The following is a 15,089-nucleotide window of genomic DNA, read 5'->3' on the forward strand; positions in this document are numbered from 1 at the left end:
TCTTCTGAGGCATCTCTGGGTAGGTTTGAACCGCCAACCTTTCAGTTAGTAGTTGAGCACTGTGATGGTTAAGATTGTGTGTCACCTTGGCTGGGCCATGATTCTCAGTGTTCATATGTGATCATTCCCGTGATTGAATCTGCTGTGAGTAGCCAATCGGTTGAAAGAGAGTTTCCTTGGGGTGTGGCCTGCATCCGAATATAAACAGACATTCTGGCTTTTTGCTTGCTCTGGATCCTTCGGCTGCCTCTTATTTGTCTGATCTCCAGTTTTTGGGACTTGAGCTATCAGCTTATCTGCTGATCTTGGGATTCGTCAATCTTCACAGCCTGTGAGCAAGAGTCCTGCTTTCCAACCTGCCAATCTTGGGTTCACCAGCCCCTGTGGCTACGTGAATTGAGAGAAGCCTCTATCCTAATCCACGGATTTGGGACATTACAGCCTCTACAATCATGTGAGTTATTTCTTTGATATAAATCCCTCTCTATATCTATTTATACACTTACTGGTTCTGCTTCTCTAGAGAACCCAGCCTAAGGCAAGCACTTACCCATTTGTGCCACCTGGGGACTCCTTTAGGTAGATTATATTATATGTGAATTTCATTTTAGAATAGTAAAGGCAAAATTGTTGTTGTTGTTATTGTTAGGTGCTGTCCAGCCGGTTCCAACTCATAGTGACCCCATGTACAACAGAACAAAACACTACCTGGTCCTGCGCCATCCTCACAATCATTCCTATGTTTGAGCCCATTGTTGCATCCACTGTGCCAGTCCATCTTGTTGAGGATCTTCCTCTTTTTCACTGACCCTCTACTTTACCAAGCATGATGTCCTTCTCTAGGGACTGGTCCCTCCTGATAACATGTCCAAAGTACGTGAGACGAAGTCTAACCACCCTTGCTTCTAAGGAGCATTCTGGCTGTACTTCTTCCAAGACAGATTTGTTCATTCTTCTGACAGTCCATGGGATATTCATTATTCTTCACCAACACCATAATTCAAGGGCAAAATTACACAATACAAATTATTTGTGATTAAAAATAATAGTTAGCCATCAGGGTAATGCAAATCAAAACCACAATGAAATATAACGTCACATCCACTAGGGTGGCTACAATAAAAAAAAAAAAGAAACAGAAAATAACACATGTTGGTGAAGATGTGGAGAAATCAGAACACTCATACACCACTGAAGGGAAGGTAAAACAGTGCAGTTGCTTTGAGTCTGGTAGATCTTTTAATGGTGAAACATAGAGTTACCATATGACCCAGCAATTCAACTCCTCGGTATATGTTGTTGTTGGGTGCTGCTGAGTTGGTTCCTACTCATAGTGACCTTATGCACAACAGAACGAGATGTTGCCTGGTTCTCTGCTGTCCTGACAATTGTTGCTGTGTTTGAGCCCATTGTTACCGCCACTGTGTCAATCCATCTCATTGAGGGTCTTCCTCTTTTCTGCTGACCCTCTACTTTACCAAGCTTGATGTCCTTCTCCAGGGTCTGGTCCCTCATGATAACCCTAGGTATATACCTAAGAGAAATGAAGACATATGTCTACACAAAAACTTGTACATAAATATTCATAGCAGTGTTATTCATAATAGCCCCAAAGTGGAAACAACCCCAATGTTCAACTAATGAATGGATAAATAAAATGTGGTATAGCTATACAATGGACTATTATTTAGCCATAAGCAGTAACAAAGCACTGATACATGCTAAAACATGGATGGACCTTGAAAACATTGTGCTAAGTTGAAGTACAGTCACAAAGGACCACATATTGTATGATTCCATTTACATGAAATATTCAGAATAAGCTAATCTATAGAAAAGTAGATTAATGGTTGTTCAGGGCTGGGGGAAGGACCCCTGGTAGCACAAATGGGTAAGTGCTTAGCTGCTAACGAAAAGGTTAGTGGTTCGAACCCACCCAGTGGCACCACGGGAGAAAGACCTGTCAATCTGCTTCCATAAAGATTACAGCCTAGAAAACCCTATGGGGTAGTTCTGCTTTGTCACATGGGGTCACCATGACTCAGAATTGACTCAATGGCACCTAACAACAATAGGGCAGGGAGGCTGGGAGGTAGGAGGATTAGATTAGGAAGTAACAACAAATAAACTACCAGGTTTCTTTTGGGGTGATGAAAATGTTCTAAAGTGGATTGTGATGATGCTTGCACAACTCTTTGAATATACTAAAAACCATTGACTTGTAGATGGGTGAATTGTATGGTATGTAAGTAGTATCTCAATAAAGATGTTACAAAAATTTAAGGGACATTGAACTGTTTACAGATGAGAACATTGGTCTGCAGTTAGATTCGGATAACACAACTGCCACTGACCGAATGCTTATATATGCCAGACACTGTGTTCCCTAGATTCTCATGCCCTTTATAAAAAATACAATGAATTATTCACATTTTGGAGCCCTGGTGGCTCAGTGGTTAAGAGCTCGGCTGCTAACCAGAAGGTCAGCAGTTCAAATCCACCAGCCACTCCTGGGAAACCCTCTGGGGCAGTTCTACTCTGTCCTATAGGGTCGCTACGAGTCAGAATCAACTCAATGGCACACAACAATGGTGAAAAGTTAGAAACAACTTTGATGTCCATAAGAATAAACATAGCTCCAAAATATCAAGCTCCTTATTTGAGCCTGGCCCAGTTCATGCTTTTTTTCTCATTTAATCACAACAGCAATGCAATGATGTAAACTCTGTCTTTGTTCCTTATTTACAGATGAAGAAACTGAGGCACAGGGAAGTTGAGTAATTTGTCTCAATGTTATACAACGAGGAAATGTCAGAGACACCCGGTTCTGCCAGACCAGGACGCCCACATTACTTTGCTTTACTGTTAACACCCTCGGGTGGAAAATTCCATGGCCTCAAAGGCCAGGAACAGGTGGGGCGTATGCTGAGCATAAAAGGATCTTTATATTGTACTATTGAGTGGACAAAAGAGTATGGATCATATATTCTCATATGTGTATATATATTATCTGATTATTATAGAGAGAGAGCTCATTACCCGGGGGGTGGGGGACTTAGGATAATTTCCATCTTCTTTCTGTTTCAATTTTTAAATTTTTCTTTAAAAGCTATGATTTTGGGAGGGAAGGTAGGAAAAGACTAGGCTTTAAAAAAAATTTTTCTTTCCCGTCACCAGGTTATTTGTAAAATACATTTCTTCTGCGTCCGAGTTTGTAATTTATTTAAATCCAACAAGAGCACACCTCCAAAATCTTAAAACTTGTAACAAATAACCAAAAAAGGACAAGAATGCTTTGAATCAGCTGCGTGTGAAAGGCAGCTATTGCTAGGGAGAGTTATGTTCAGTAAATCTTTGGCCCCACCACCAATCTGTCAGTTTGTCCTACTGCATGTTGCTGTGATGCTGGAAGTTATGCCACCGGTACTTCAAATACCAGCAGGGTCACCCATGGTGGACAGGTTTCAGCGGAGCTTCCAGACGAAGACATCTAGGAAGAAGGACCTGGCGGTCTACTTCTGAAAAAACTGGCCAGTGAAAACCTTATGAATAGCAGTGGAACATTATCTGATACAGTGCCAGCAGATGATACCCTCAGGTTGGAAGGCGCTCAAAATACAGCTGGGGAAGAGCTGCCTTCTCAGAGTAGCATCGACCTTAGTGACCTGAATGGAGTAAAGCTTTCAGGACCTCCATTTGCTGATGTGGCATGACTCAAAATGAGAAGATATAGCTGGAAACATCCATTAATAATCGGAATATTGAATGTTCAAACAATGAATCTAGGACAGCCAGAATGCTGATTATAAGCGAGAATGATGAGACTTGTCTCACGTACTTTGGATGTGTTATCAGGAGGGACCAGTTCCTGGAGAAGGAAATCATGCTTGGAAAAGTATAGGGTCCGTGAAAGACAGGAAGACCTGCAACAAGATGGATTGACAAGTAGCTGCAATGATGGGCTCAAGCATAGAAATGGATGTAAGAACGGCGGACAGGGCAGGGCAGTGTTTAGTTCTGTTACATATAGGGTCGCTATGAGTCAGATTCAACTCCAGCGCACAGATTCAACTCCAGAGGGCCCAGAGAGGCCACAGAAGCGCTAAAGCCACACAGCGCAGGGCAGGAAGGTTTGGGACTGGCCACGACCCCTCAAGGACAACATTTGACTGCATGGGCCCAGAACTCTCCGGTCACATCCTAGTGGAGCTACCTGGCAAAAGCAAACTTCCGGTGGGTGTGCCACTTCCGTGCGGGGCAGCCGTTTCAGCCGTTCTTACGCGCACCGGATTTCTGTCATCTTTTACTCCCCGCCCTTTTCCGGAGGTGACGCACAGCGGGGTTGCCGGAAGAAGTGGCGAAGTTACTTTTTAGGGGACCCGAACAGTGGCGGCGTGCAAGGGGATACAGAGAAGGAGGAAGCGGGGCAGAGAAAGAGAACAGAGCCAGGTGCACCCGAGAGTGGGGGGGCTTGGGAGGAATCCCGGGCCTGTGGCTTCTCTGCTCTCCGCGCGCCGTTCTGTTCAGCCCTCTTCTTTCCTTGTACCCCCGCCCCTCCGTAACTCGTACCGCCCCCGGCTGTTTCCAGGGCAACGGGAACAGGAGACCCCGAGAGGCCGCCCACGAGACCCCCCGCGCGCAGCCATGAGCCCCGCCCCCCGCTGGTGTTCGGAGAGGGGCGGAACCTGGAGTGAGGTGTGGGGGTGGAGCATGACGGGGATGGGGGAAGAACCTGATGGGAGGGGGATGGGGCAGGGCCTGGAGTGAGTTGGTGGGCGGGGTTTATAGAGAGGGGTACGGATGGGGCGGGGCTTGGAGCAAGATGTTGGGGGGCAGGCGTGATAAGTGGAGATGAGAGCAGAACTTGGAGGTCTAGGGAAAGATGGGGGCCGAACGAAAGTTTGCTTAGAAGAAGTGAGGTGGAATATGAGTAAGAGTACCCAAACCTGTAGTCATATGGTCAGTTCCGACTTATAACGACCCTAAAGGACAGAGTAGAACTGCCCCATAGGATTTCCAAGGAGGGACTGGTGGATTCGAACTGCTGAACTTTCAGTTAGCAGCCGTAGCTCCTTACCACCGTGCCACCAGGGTTCCTGAGTAATAGAAAAAAACTAAACCCATTTCTGTCCAGTGGATTCCAACTCATAGTGACCCAGTAGGACAGAGTAGAAGTGCCTCATAGGGTTTCCAGGGAGCACCTGGGGGATTCGAACTGCTGACCTTTTGGTTAGCGGCCGAACTCTTAACCACCACGGCAGCAGGCTTTCTTTAGAGTACCCGTTGCTGTCGAGTCAATTCCGACTCATAGCGACCCTATAGGAGAGAGTAGAACTGCGCCCCAGGCTTTCCAAGGAGCTTCTGGTGGATCTGCACTGCTGACCTTTTGGTTAGCAGCCTTAGCCCTTAATCACTATGCCACCAGAGTTTCCTTAATAAGCATAGGTGGGGTGAAATTTGATGGAAGGAAGGAGTGAATGCTTAGCAAGGTTGAAGGAGGAGGGGTGGGACCTGAAGAGAGCAGGTGGGCAGGAAGGCTTGGAGTAGGGCGTGCCCTGAAGCAGAAGGGGCGGGGCCTGAGAAGAGCTGGTGGGTGGGATATGGGGCGGGGAGGAGGCCGGAGCAGAAAAAGAGGCAGAGCCTGTTAGAATAAGATGAGAGGGCTTGAAGGCAGGAGCTGTGTTGCAATATTTATGAAGTTGGGGAGGAGTCTGGGAGAGATGGAAGAAGGAGGGGGACCCCATTAGTAAATGTAACTAGCTTTGGAAGGACCCGTCCTGACCCCTCAAGGCTCTTAAACCCGTTGCTGTCGAGTCGATTGCGGCCCTGTAGGACAGAGTAGTCGTGCCGCATAGGTTTCCGAGGTTGTAATCCTTACAGAAGCAGACTGCCACATCTTTCTGCCAAAGAGTGGCTGGTGGGTTTGAACTGCCAACCCTTCGGTTATAGCTCAGTGCTTAACCACTGAGCCACCAGGACTCTTTTCGAGGCTCTTAATCACCCTCTATTTTGCAGGCTGCTCCGTGACCCCACCATGTCCGCCCCCACCACCAGTTCCCTGGATAGCCCCCTGCCTGGTGAGTGTCCCCCGCCTCACACCCAGCCCCCCGCCACATACACACACTGGTCAGGAAGGAGGTGCTCACTGTGCCTCCCTTTTGCCTCTCTCCCAGGAAATGGCCCTCCTCAGCCTGGAGCCCCCTCTTCTTCACCTGCTATAAAGGAGGAGGGCCCTGAGCCTTGGCCTGGGGGTCCAGACCCCGATGTCCCAGGCACTGATGGGGCAGGCTCTGCCTGCAGTGTGGGTGAGATGGGGCCCAGGGCCGGGTGTAGAAGTAGGTGTGGGGGCTCGAGGTGGGATCTAGGAAGGCAGAAAGATCAGAACCAGGATGGGGAGATGGCAAGCCCCTGCCTCTTGTTGATTTTTTTCCTCTCATTCGCCCTTAACACTTCTTGCTTTGATTCATTCTTTGGGGTCCACCGACACATCTTTCTTTCTGGGTCTCCGTCTCCCTGGATGTTCATGTCTCCCTACTCGGGCTGTCTACCCTGGGACCTCTCATGGGCCTGACTCCCTGTGGCCCCTTCTCTCATGGTCTTCTTCTGACTGCCCCAGTCATCCCAGACCCAGCCGAGGAGCCAGAGCGCAAGCGGAAGAAGGGCCCGGCTCCCAAGATGCTGGGCCACGAGCTGTGCCGTGTGTGCGGGGACAAGGCCTCCGGCTTCCACTACAATGTACTCAGCTGCGAGGGCTGCAAGGGCTTCTTCCGGCGCAGCGTGGTCCGTGGTGGGGCCGGGCGCTATGCCTGCAGGGGCGGTGGAACCTGCCAGATGGACGCCTTTATGCGACGCAAGTGCCAGCAGTGCCGACTGCGCAAGTGCAAAGAGGCGGGGATGAGGGAGCAGTGTAAGTGCGGGCAGTGGGGTGGGTGGCTGTGCCAGCCCAGCGCCCACCCTCCTCAGCGCCTCCGCTGAGGTCCGTGCTCCCCCATAGGCGTCCTCTCTGAGGAACAGATTCGGAAGAAGAAGATACGGAAGCAACAGCAGCAACAGTCGTCACCTGTGGGGTCAGGGAGCGGCAGCAGCTCAGCCTCTGGGCCTGGCGCCTCCCCTGGAGGGCCTGAAGGGAGTAGCCAGGGCTCCGGGGAAGGAGAGGGCATCCAGTTAACCGCGGCTCAGGAACTTATGATCCAGCAGTTGGTGGCGGCGCAGCTGCAGTGCAACAAGCGCTCCTTCTCTGACCAGCCCAAAGTCACGGTATGGAGCCTTGTGCAGCCTCAAGGAGAGCCAGGCACAATGGGGTTGAGCTGGCAGGACTGCGACCCAGGGCGAGGAAGGGCAGGAGTTCCAGAGAATGGGGCTTGGCCTCCAGGTGCCCCCATGGCCCTGGGCTCCGGGAAGGAGCCCTGTGCATGACCCTGGCCCCCCTATGTCCTCAGCCCTGGCCTCTGGGTGCAGACCCCCAGTCCCGTGATGCCCGTCAGCAGCGCTTCGCCCACTTCACAGAGCTGGCCATCATCTCTGTCCAGGAGATTGTGGACTTCGCCAAGCAGGTGCCTGGCTTCCTACAGCTGGGCCGCGAAGACCAGATTGCTCTCCTCAAGGCATCCACCATTGAGGTAATAGCTGGCCCGCCCATCCCCAGCCAGGCCCCGCCCTCCCAATTCAAAGGGACCCTGGAGAGGAGCCCCAGGGTGGATGCTGGGTTTGTAGTGGTGAGCAGCACCCACCAGCCCCTGCCCTCTCGGGGGTGACATTTCACAGAGGAAGATGATGATGTTGTTCTTAGCTGCTGTTGAGTTGACTGACCCATGGCGCCCCCGTGTGTGCAGAGTAGAACCGCTCCATAGGGTTTTCAAGGTTGTGACCCTTTGGAAGCAGATTGTCAGGCCTGTCTTCAAGGCACCTCTGGGTGGCTCCGGGTAGGTTCGAATCACCAACCTTTTAGCTAGTAATGGAGTGCTTAACAGTTTGTGCCATCCAAAGACTCTTTACAGGGGAAGGTGGTGGATGTCAGATACATACATGGGACCAGCAGAGTTTTGCCGAGCCAAGGAGAGAGAGGAACAAGGGGCTGAGTTTAAGGACTGGGCTGGAGAGGCCTGCTTTAGAAAGGACGTGCGAAAAGGCTTTGCACAGGATAACAAATAAGTATCGAGTGCCTACTGTATAGGAGCTTGGTGGTGCAACAGTTAGCACTTGGCTGCTAATCAAAAGGTTGACATTCAGACTCACTTTCTCTGCGGAAGAAAGACCTGGTGATCTTCTGTAAAGATTACAGCCTAAAAAACTCTATGGGGCAGTTCTACTCTGTCATACAGGGTCGCTATGAGTTGGAATCGACGGCAGGGCACCTAACAACAACAACAGCCTACTGTAAGGCGGGCTCTGTTCTAGGGGTAGGGGATAGAGCAATGAACCAGACAGACACCTCTGCTACCGTGCCTGGTACGGGTCTGGGAAAAGTGTGTTCTAAGTGGAGGGTACAGTGTGTGCTGGCGCCTAGGGGAGGGAAGGAGCCTGGAGAGTTCCACATGCTGACCAGAGCTGACGTGGCCGAGAGAGCAGGGGGTCAGGGGGTAAGTGATGATCCTACTGAGACTTGGGCCAAAAGGGGAGGGTGCCAAGGGCTAAAGGGTCACCCGGGGCCCCCTTGTGCCCCCATCCATTCCCTATCCCCGCTGCCCTCAGATCATGCTGCTGGAGACGGCCAGGCGCTACAACCATGAGACGGAGTGCATCACCTTTCTGAAGGACTTCACCTACAGCAAGGACGACTTCCACCGCGCAGGTATGCTGAGCGCAGCACCATAGTCACCTAGAGCTGCTGTAACAGAAAAAGACCACTGGGGTGGGTGGCTTTCGGGAACAGACATTGATCGTCTCAGAGGTCTGGAGGCTCTGGTGGCACAAAGTTAAGCACTCAGCTGCTAACCGAAAGGTTAGTGGTTCAAACCCACTCAGCAGCTCCACAGGAGAAAGACCTGGTGATCTGCTCATGTAAAGGTTAACCCAAACCCATTGCCATCAAGTCAATTCTGACTCATAGCGACTCTATAGGACAGAGTAGAACTGCCCCATAGGATTTCCAAGGCTGTAATCTTTATGGAAATAGACTGCCATATCTTTCTCCCGAGGAGTGGGCTGGTGGGTTTGAACTGCTGACCTTTCAGTTAGCAGCTGAGTGCTTAACAACTATGCCACCAGGACTCCTCTGTAAAGATTATAGTCTAGAAAACCCTACGGGGCAGTTCTGCTCTGTCACATAGGGTCAGTGTGGGTGAAAAACGACTCAGCAGCAGTCAACAACAACAAAGTCCAGTTCAGGGTGTCATCCATGTCGATCACTTCTGGGAGTCTCTCCTCTAGTTTCTGGTGGCTGCTGCAATCCTTGGTGTTCCTTTGCTTGTAGACAGGTCCTCGCAGGGTGAGTCTCTTCCCCCTGTATGTGTCTGTTCTGATTTTCATGATACCGCTCAGAAGGGATTAGGTTTAGGACCCACCCTACTCTGGCATGATCTCATTACCATAGCAGAAGAAACCCCCTATTTCCAAACGGTCCTATTTCCAAACGGTCCTGTTGATGGGTACAGGGGTTATGATGTCCACATAAGTTTTCGGGGGGCAGAGTCAATCCATGACAGGTAGGCTCCGAGGCCACACCCCTGGCTGAGCCTGCATTTTTTTTATCTCCAAAGTGGAGGTGAGGGGTGAGCCACCCTCACAGCAAGCCTTCAGCGAGGCCAGAGCATGTGTATTGGGCACCGGCGCTCTGTACGGTGGGACATAGTGGAGGATGACACAGAGTGTCTCTGCTGTCACAGGAGGCATCTTGGTGGGAATTAGGAAAAGGCACTGCCACCCAGGCTGAGGGAGAGCAGGCTGGATTGTGTATAGTCCATTGTGCAGTATACAACCTATGCAGCTGGATGGAGCAGCCCTGGTCCCTGCCCTCCAAGAGCATTTACCTAGGGCATGTGGGCAGGCAGGTGGGCTTCCTGGAGGAAGTGCAGTTGAGCTGAGGCCCAAAGGGCGAGAAGCATCGCCTAGGGGATGGGGGCAGGGAGTATCACTGCAGGCCAGGTTGCAGCGTGCACAAAGGCCCAGCTCCTGTGTCCTCTTCCTTTAGCCCCCGGCCCTCCCACCACCCAAGACAGTGCTAGGAACCATTTAAGTGTGAGTTTGGCAAGGCAGCACTAGGAGGGGGGAGTGTTTCTGGCAGGGGGATCAGCATGTACAAAGGCCCTGAGGTGGGGGAAGAGCTGCCGGGTTTGAGGAACTATAGGAGGCCAAGGCAGCGAGAACACAGAGATGGGGCTGTGGAGGAGGCTGGGCATCCAGCCACTTCTCACCCCCTCTCTACCACCATCCTGGTCCAGACCTCCCTGGAATAATGCAGGGACTCTCAGCACAGGGCTCCCTGCATCCACCCCTGCCTGATCCAGTCTATTCTCCACACGGCCGCCAGAGGGCACTTCACACCCCTCCTCTGCCCAGAACCCACCAAAGCACTTACCAGAGCCCACATGGCCCCACAGGATCGGCCTTATCTCCCACCTTCTCCTATTGCTCCCTCAGCTCCAACCCACAGGCCTCTTGCTCTGATTTGAACCCACCAAGTGTGCTCCTGCCTCAGGGCCTTTGCACTTGCTGTTTCCCTCTGCCTGAAACCAGGCTAACCAACTCGTCCTGGTTTTAACACTGAAAGTCCCATGGTCCAGGAAATCCCAGTCCCAGGCAAACTAGGCACTTGGTCACCCTGCCTGGCCCACTCACATGCCGTTGTCACTCCCTCTCCTCTTAGGGTGACTGCTGAAATGATGCCTTCAGGTCAAGTGTCACAGAGGATGACATAGCGTCTCTGCGGTCACACAGGGCAGCTTGGTGGGAATTAGGAAAAGGCACTCCTCCTTACCCTGATCTCAGCTGACGGAGAGCAAGCTAAATCTCAGTCCATTGTGCAGTGTACAACCTACACAGCTGGATGGGGCAGTTCTATCCAGCCCCTCTGCAGCTCATTGGTCAAGTGACACATTTGAGTCCCATGTCCCCCTACAGTGAGGCCTTCCCCAACCACCTTGTCTAAAACATAACTGTGACCCTCAACAATCCAAATAACCTTCCCTTCCTGCTTTATTTTGTTCCGTAGAACTTTATCACTGTCTGACATGCTAGATATTTTACTTACACGTGTTTCTAGTGTCTGTCCCCTCAACCTCCAAATGTGGGTTCCACAAGTGCAGCAACTTTGTGCTGGCGATGGCTGTATCTCTGGGCCTCGCTCATACTTGTGTTGTTAGCTGCCATCAAGTTGGTGGCAACTCATGGTGACCCCATGTATGACAGAACAAAATGCTGCACACTCTTGTTCCATCTTCCCATCTTTGGTATGTGCCAGTCCATTGTTGTGACCACTGTGTATTCTGAGTACCTGCCAACCTAGGGGGCTCATCTTCCAGCACTATATCAGACAGTATTCTTTGCGATCCATAAGGTGTTTGGTGGCTAATTTTTGGAAGTAGATTGCCAGGCCTTTTTTCCTAGTCTGTCTTGTCTGGAAGCTCTGCTGAAACTTGTCCACCACGGTTGACCCTGTTAGTATTTGAAATACCAGTGGCATAGTTTCCAGTATCATTTAGTCACGCAAGCCACCACAGTGTGACAGACTGACAGATGAGTGGTGAAGTCACGCAGCAGGTGCTCACTGAAATTGAGTGAACGCACGAGGCAGTCTTGGAATAAGTATGGGCTTTACCCCAAGAGCAGTGGGAGCCACCAAGGGGGTAACGTGACATGACCTAAGATTAAAGACTTTCTTCTGGGACAAGGACAGATGCAGGGCAGCCAGAGAGAAGTGGCTGCCTTCATTCAGCAAGAGTGGGTCGGCAACACTGAGTAAATGTTCTCTCTCCTTACGCATGCCATCATCTAGGAAAGAGGTGTTGCATCTCCTAGGAGCCCTGGTGGTGGAATGGTTAAGTGCTCAGCTGTTAACTGAAAGGTTGGCGGTTCAAAACCACCAGTGGCTCCGTGGGAGAAAGCCCTGGTGATCTGCTTCTGTAAAGATTAAACTAAAAAAAACCCACTGCTGTGGAGTCAGTTCTGACTCACTGCGACCCTATAGGACAGAGTAGAACTGCCCCATAGGGTTTCTAAGGCTGTCATCTTTACAGAAACAGACTGCCACATCTTTCTTCTGTGGTGGGGCTGGTGGGTTCAAACTGCTGACCTTTCATTTAGAGCTGAGTGCCACCAGGGCTCCTTTCATAAAGATTATTCATAGTGACCCCATGTGACAGAGTAGAATTGCCCCATAGAGTTTCTTAGGCCATAAAGATTACAGCCTAGGAGACCCTGTGGGGCAGTTCTACTACGTCACATGGGGTCATCATAAGTTGGAATCAGCTGATGGCATCCAATGACAGGAACATACCAGACACCTGTATAGGCATGGGGACACAGAAGGGAACAAAAATGACAAGGACATAATAATCAACCGCCACTGGTGGTGGGCAGGTCAGGGCCCTGGACGTAGTGGCCAGTTTCAGGGCAGGGAAATTTATGGAGCAGGGCAGGCCTCCCACACCCCGCCTCCTGTGGCCCCTGCCCCGTCACAGGCCTGCAGGTGGAGTTCATCAACCCTATCTTTGAGTTCTCACGGGCCATGCGGCGGCTGGGCCTGGACGATGCTGAGTATGCCCTCCTCATTGCCATCAACATCTTCTCGGCTGACCGGCCCAACGTGCAGGAGCCCAGCCGTGTGGAGGCACTGCAGCAGCCCTATGTGGAGGCGCTGCTCTCCTACACGCGCATCAAGAGGCCACAGGTACGAACTACCCAGAGCAGAAACTCAGCACTGAGGCCCGGGTGAGGGGCCAGGCCCACGTGGGTCAGTCCTCAGGGGCCACGCCTGGGGCTGGAGTACTGCTTCCCTGTTAATCCCAGTCTCTGCCCCACAGTGGCTCCCTGAGCTCTGGCCGCTGTCCCTTCTCAAGGTCTGTCCTCAATTCCCTGTCCTTCCACTGAGGAGCCAGGCCTGGTCTAGGCCTGGTGGTGGGGGGTGGGTAGGCTGGACGGAGTCGGGGCAGTCTTCAAGTCCACACTCTGCCCGAGCTGGCTGTCCAAGGGAGGCCCCCTGGGATCCACTGACAGGACTCGGCAGTACCTCCTCACCACTGTCACCCGCCTGCAGGACCAGCTGCGCTTCCCACGCATGCTGATGAAGCTGGTGAGCCTGCGCACGCTGAGCTCTGTGCACTCAGAGCAGGTCTTCGCCCTGCGGCTCCAGGATAAGAAGCTGCCACCCCTGCTGTCAGAGATCTGGGACGTCCACGAGTGAGGGGCCTGCCACCCTGCCCCACAGCCCCCGACAAATGGATGCTGCCGCCCCTTCCTCCTTCTGGGGTGGGAAGGGGTCTCGCTGGGCCTGGGGGCCTGCCTTGTGGCTCTGCCAGCCCTCAGCCTTTGGGGTGAGCTGGGACAGCATCCAGGCAGGCTCCCTCCCTGACCAGCAAGTCTTCCTGGGAGGGCAGAGGGGTCACAGTTCCCGACCTCTGACCTCTCCCAGCACTCCTGGTTGCCCTCCCCACCCAGCTTACACCTCCAGCCCACTGCGCAGTGCACCTTGAACAGAGGGAGGGGAGGGTCCACAGCTCTCCCCACAGCCCGAGAGACCAGAGGGCCCCCCTCTCTCTCTGCTCCTTTTATTTAATAAAAACTTAAAAAAAAAAAAAAAAGAAACAGAAAAATAGGAATACAAACCTGCTCCCAGCTGTAGTGTGATCAAGAGGTGGAGGGAGGTGGGCTGCCAGGGTCTCCAACCACACTAGCCCCTGGAGCTGGTCCAGTAGAGGTCTCACTGGACAGGCTTGCTGAGGTCAGACCCAGATGAGCACAGCCCAAGCCTTGTGTGCTGGGCCCCAGGAAATCCAGAGGAGGGGCCTGCCAGCCTGGGGCCACCTTCTTGTACAAGGTGAATCAGAACCTTTGTGAAGGACAAATGGGTATAAGTGAATGAGGGGACAGGGCTTTTGCTCAGTCAGCAAGTATTCACTGAGGTCCATGGCAACTAACAACAGCAATCTGTGGGCCTAGAGTCCCTGGGTGGGGCAAACAGGCTGCTAACTAAAAGGCTGGCAGTTGGAGTCCGTCCAGAGGCACCTCAGAACAAAGGCCTGGCTATCAGCTTCTGAAAAATCAGCCATTGAAAACCCTGTGGAGCACAGTTCTACTCTGACACACGTGGGGCCGCCATGAGTTGAAGTCAACCCCACCACATTTGGTTTGCTGGGGACGAGGCACTACGCTAGGCATTCTGGGATGCAGATGGCATCCATCCAACAAATATTTATTGTTTACTACAGTAAAACCTGTGTAAGGTAGAAACCTGTCAGAGAAAAAAAACACAAATAATAGTGATAGAAAAGTGGTAAGACTGCACTCTGTTAAAGGTGGAAAACTTGCCAGACCTAGAAAAGGCAGTCTCGTGAAGTTCCGGCTCTCACAGGTTTCACTATATTCCACAGTGGCAGGCACTGAAAAATCAATGGACATGACACTCAAATTGTGACCAGCCAGAGCTGGCAGCAGGGAGATGGATGGGGACAGAATATATGGGAATACGGGCTTTAATGGCAATGGCCCGTGGCAGTGTGGAGGTCTAAGGAGGAAGTCAGAGGAGGTTTCACAGGGACCTAAAAGATGAGGAAGTGGCTGGAGTCCAGTTGAGGGAACCCACGGGCACAGTCTGGAAGGTAAGAAAACTGCTGAGTTAGTTTAGAACAAGGGCTGGCCATTGTGTTCCCACAATTACTCCTTCCTCCGAGCCAGGTCCTGAGGGGGCACCAAGGTAAGCTGGACAGACAGTACCTGTCCAGGGTGAAGAGTGGCCTGTATGCAGGGATGGGCTGGGTACGAAAGGTACGTTTATTTCGGAAGGGGATGGTTATATGTGATCGCCCTACGCCTGGCGGTGCCGCCCTCCCTGCGCTGGGTCTAGTTTACAGAGGGGAAAACTGAGGCCGTGAGACAGGCGAAGAGGCTAGGCCAGGACCGCAATTCGTATCTGCCTGGATCTGCAGTAAACGCGA

At 51.9% G+C, this 15,089-nt stretch overlaps 1 protein-coding gene across 1 annotated transcript; it reads left to right on the forward strand.

Annotated features, from left to right (window-relative positions):
* The first annotated feature begins 4,327 nt into the window (after positions 1-4,327).
* NR1H2 (nuclear receptor subfamily 1 group H member 2) lies at positions 4,328-13,729 on the forward strand. Its single transcript, XM_004381697.2, has 10 exons — positions 4,328-4,449; positions 4,589-4,695; positions 6,016-6,077; positions 6,174-6,305; positions 6,617-6,907; positions 6,995-7,257; positions 7,440-7,619; positions 8,692-8,791; positions 12,618-12,826; positions 13,193-13,729. The coding sequence occupies exons 3-10, from the start codon at positions 6,035-6,037 to the stop codon at positions 13,337-13,339; spliced, it is 1,365 nt and encodes a 454-aa protein (XP_004381754.1). The 5' UTR covers positions 4,328-4,449; positions 4,589-4,695; positions 6,016-6,034; the 3' UTR covers positions 13,340-13,729.
* The last annotated feature ends 1,360 nt before the right edge of the window (positions 13,730-15,089 follow it).

The sequence above is a fragment of the Trichechus manatus genome, unplaced genomic scaffold (genome assembly GCF_000243295.1).
Source record: "Trichechus manatus latirostris isolate Lorelei unplaced genomic scaffold, TriManLat1.0 scaffold00087, whole genome shotgun sequence".
Lineage (NCBI taxonomy): Eukaryota > Metazoa > Chordata > Mammalia > Sirenia > Trichechidae > Trichechus > Trichechus manatus.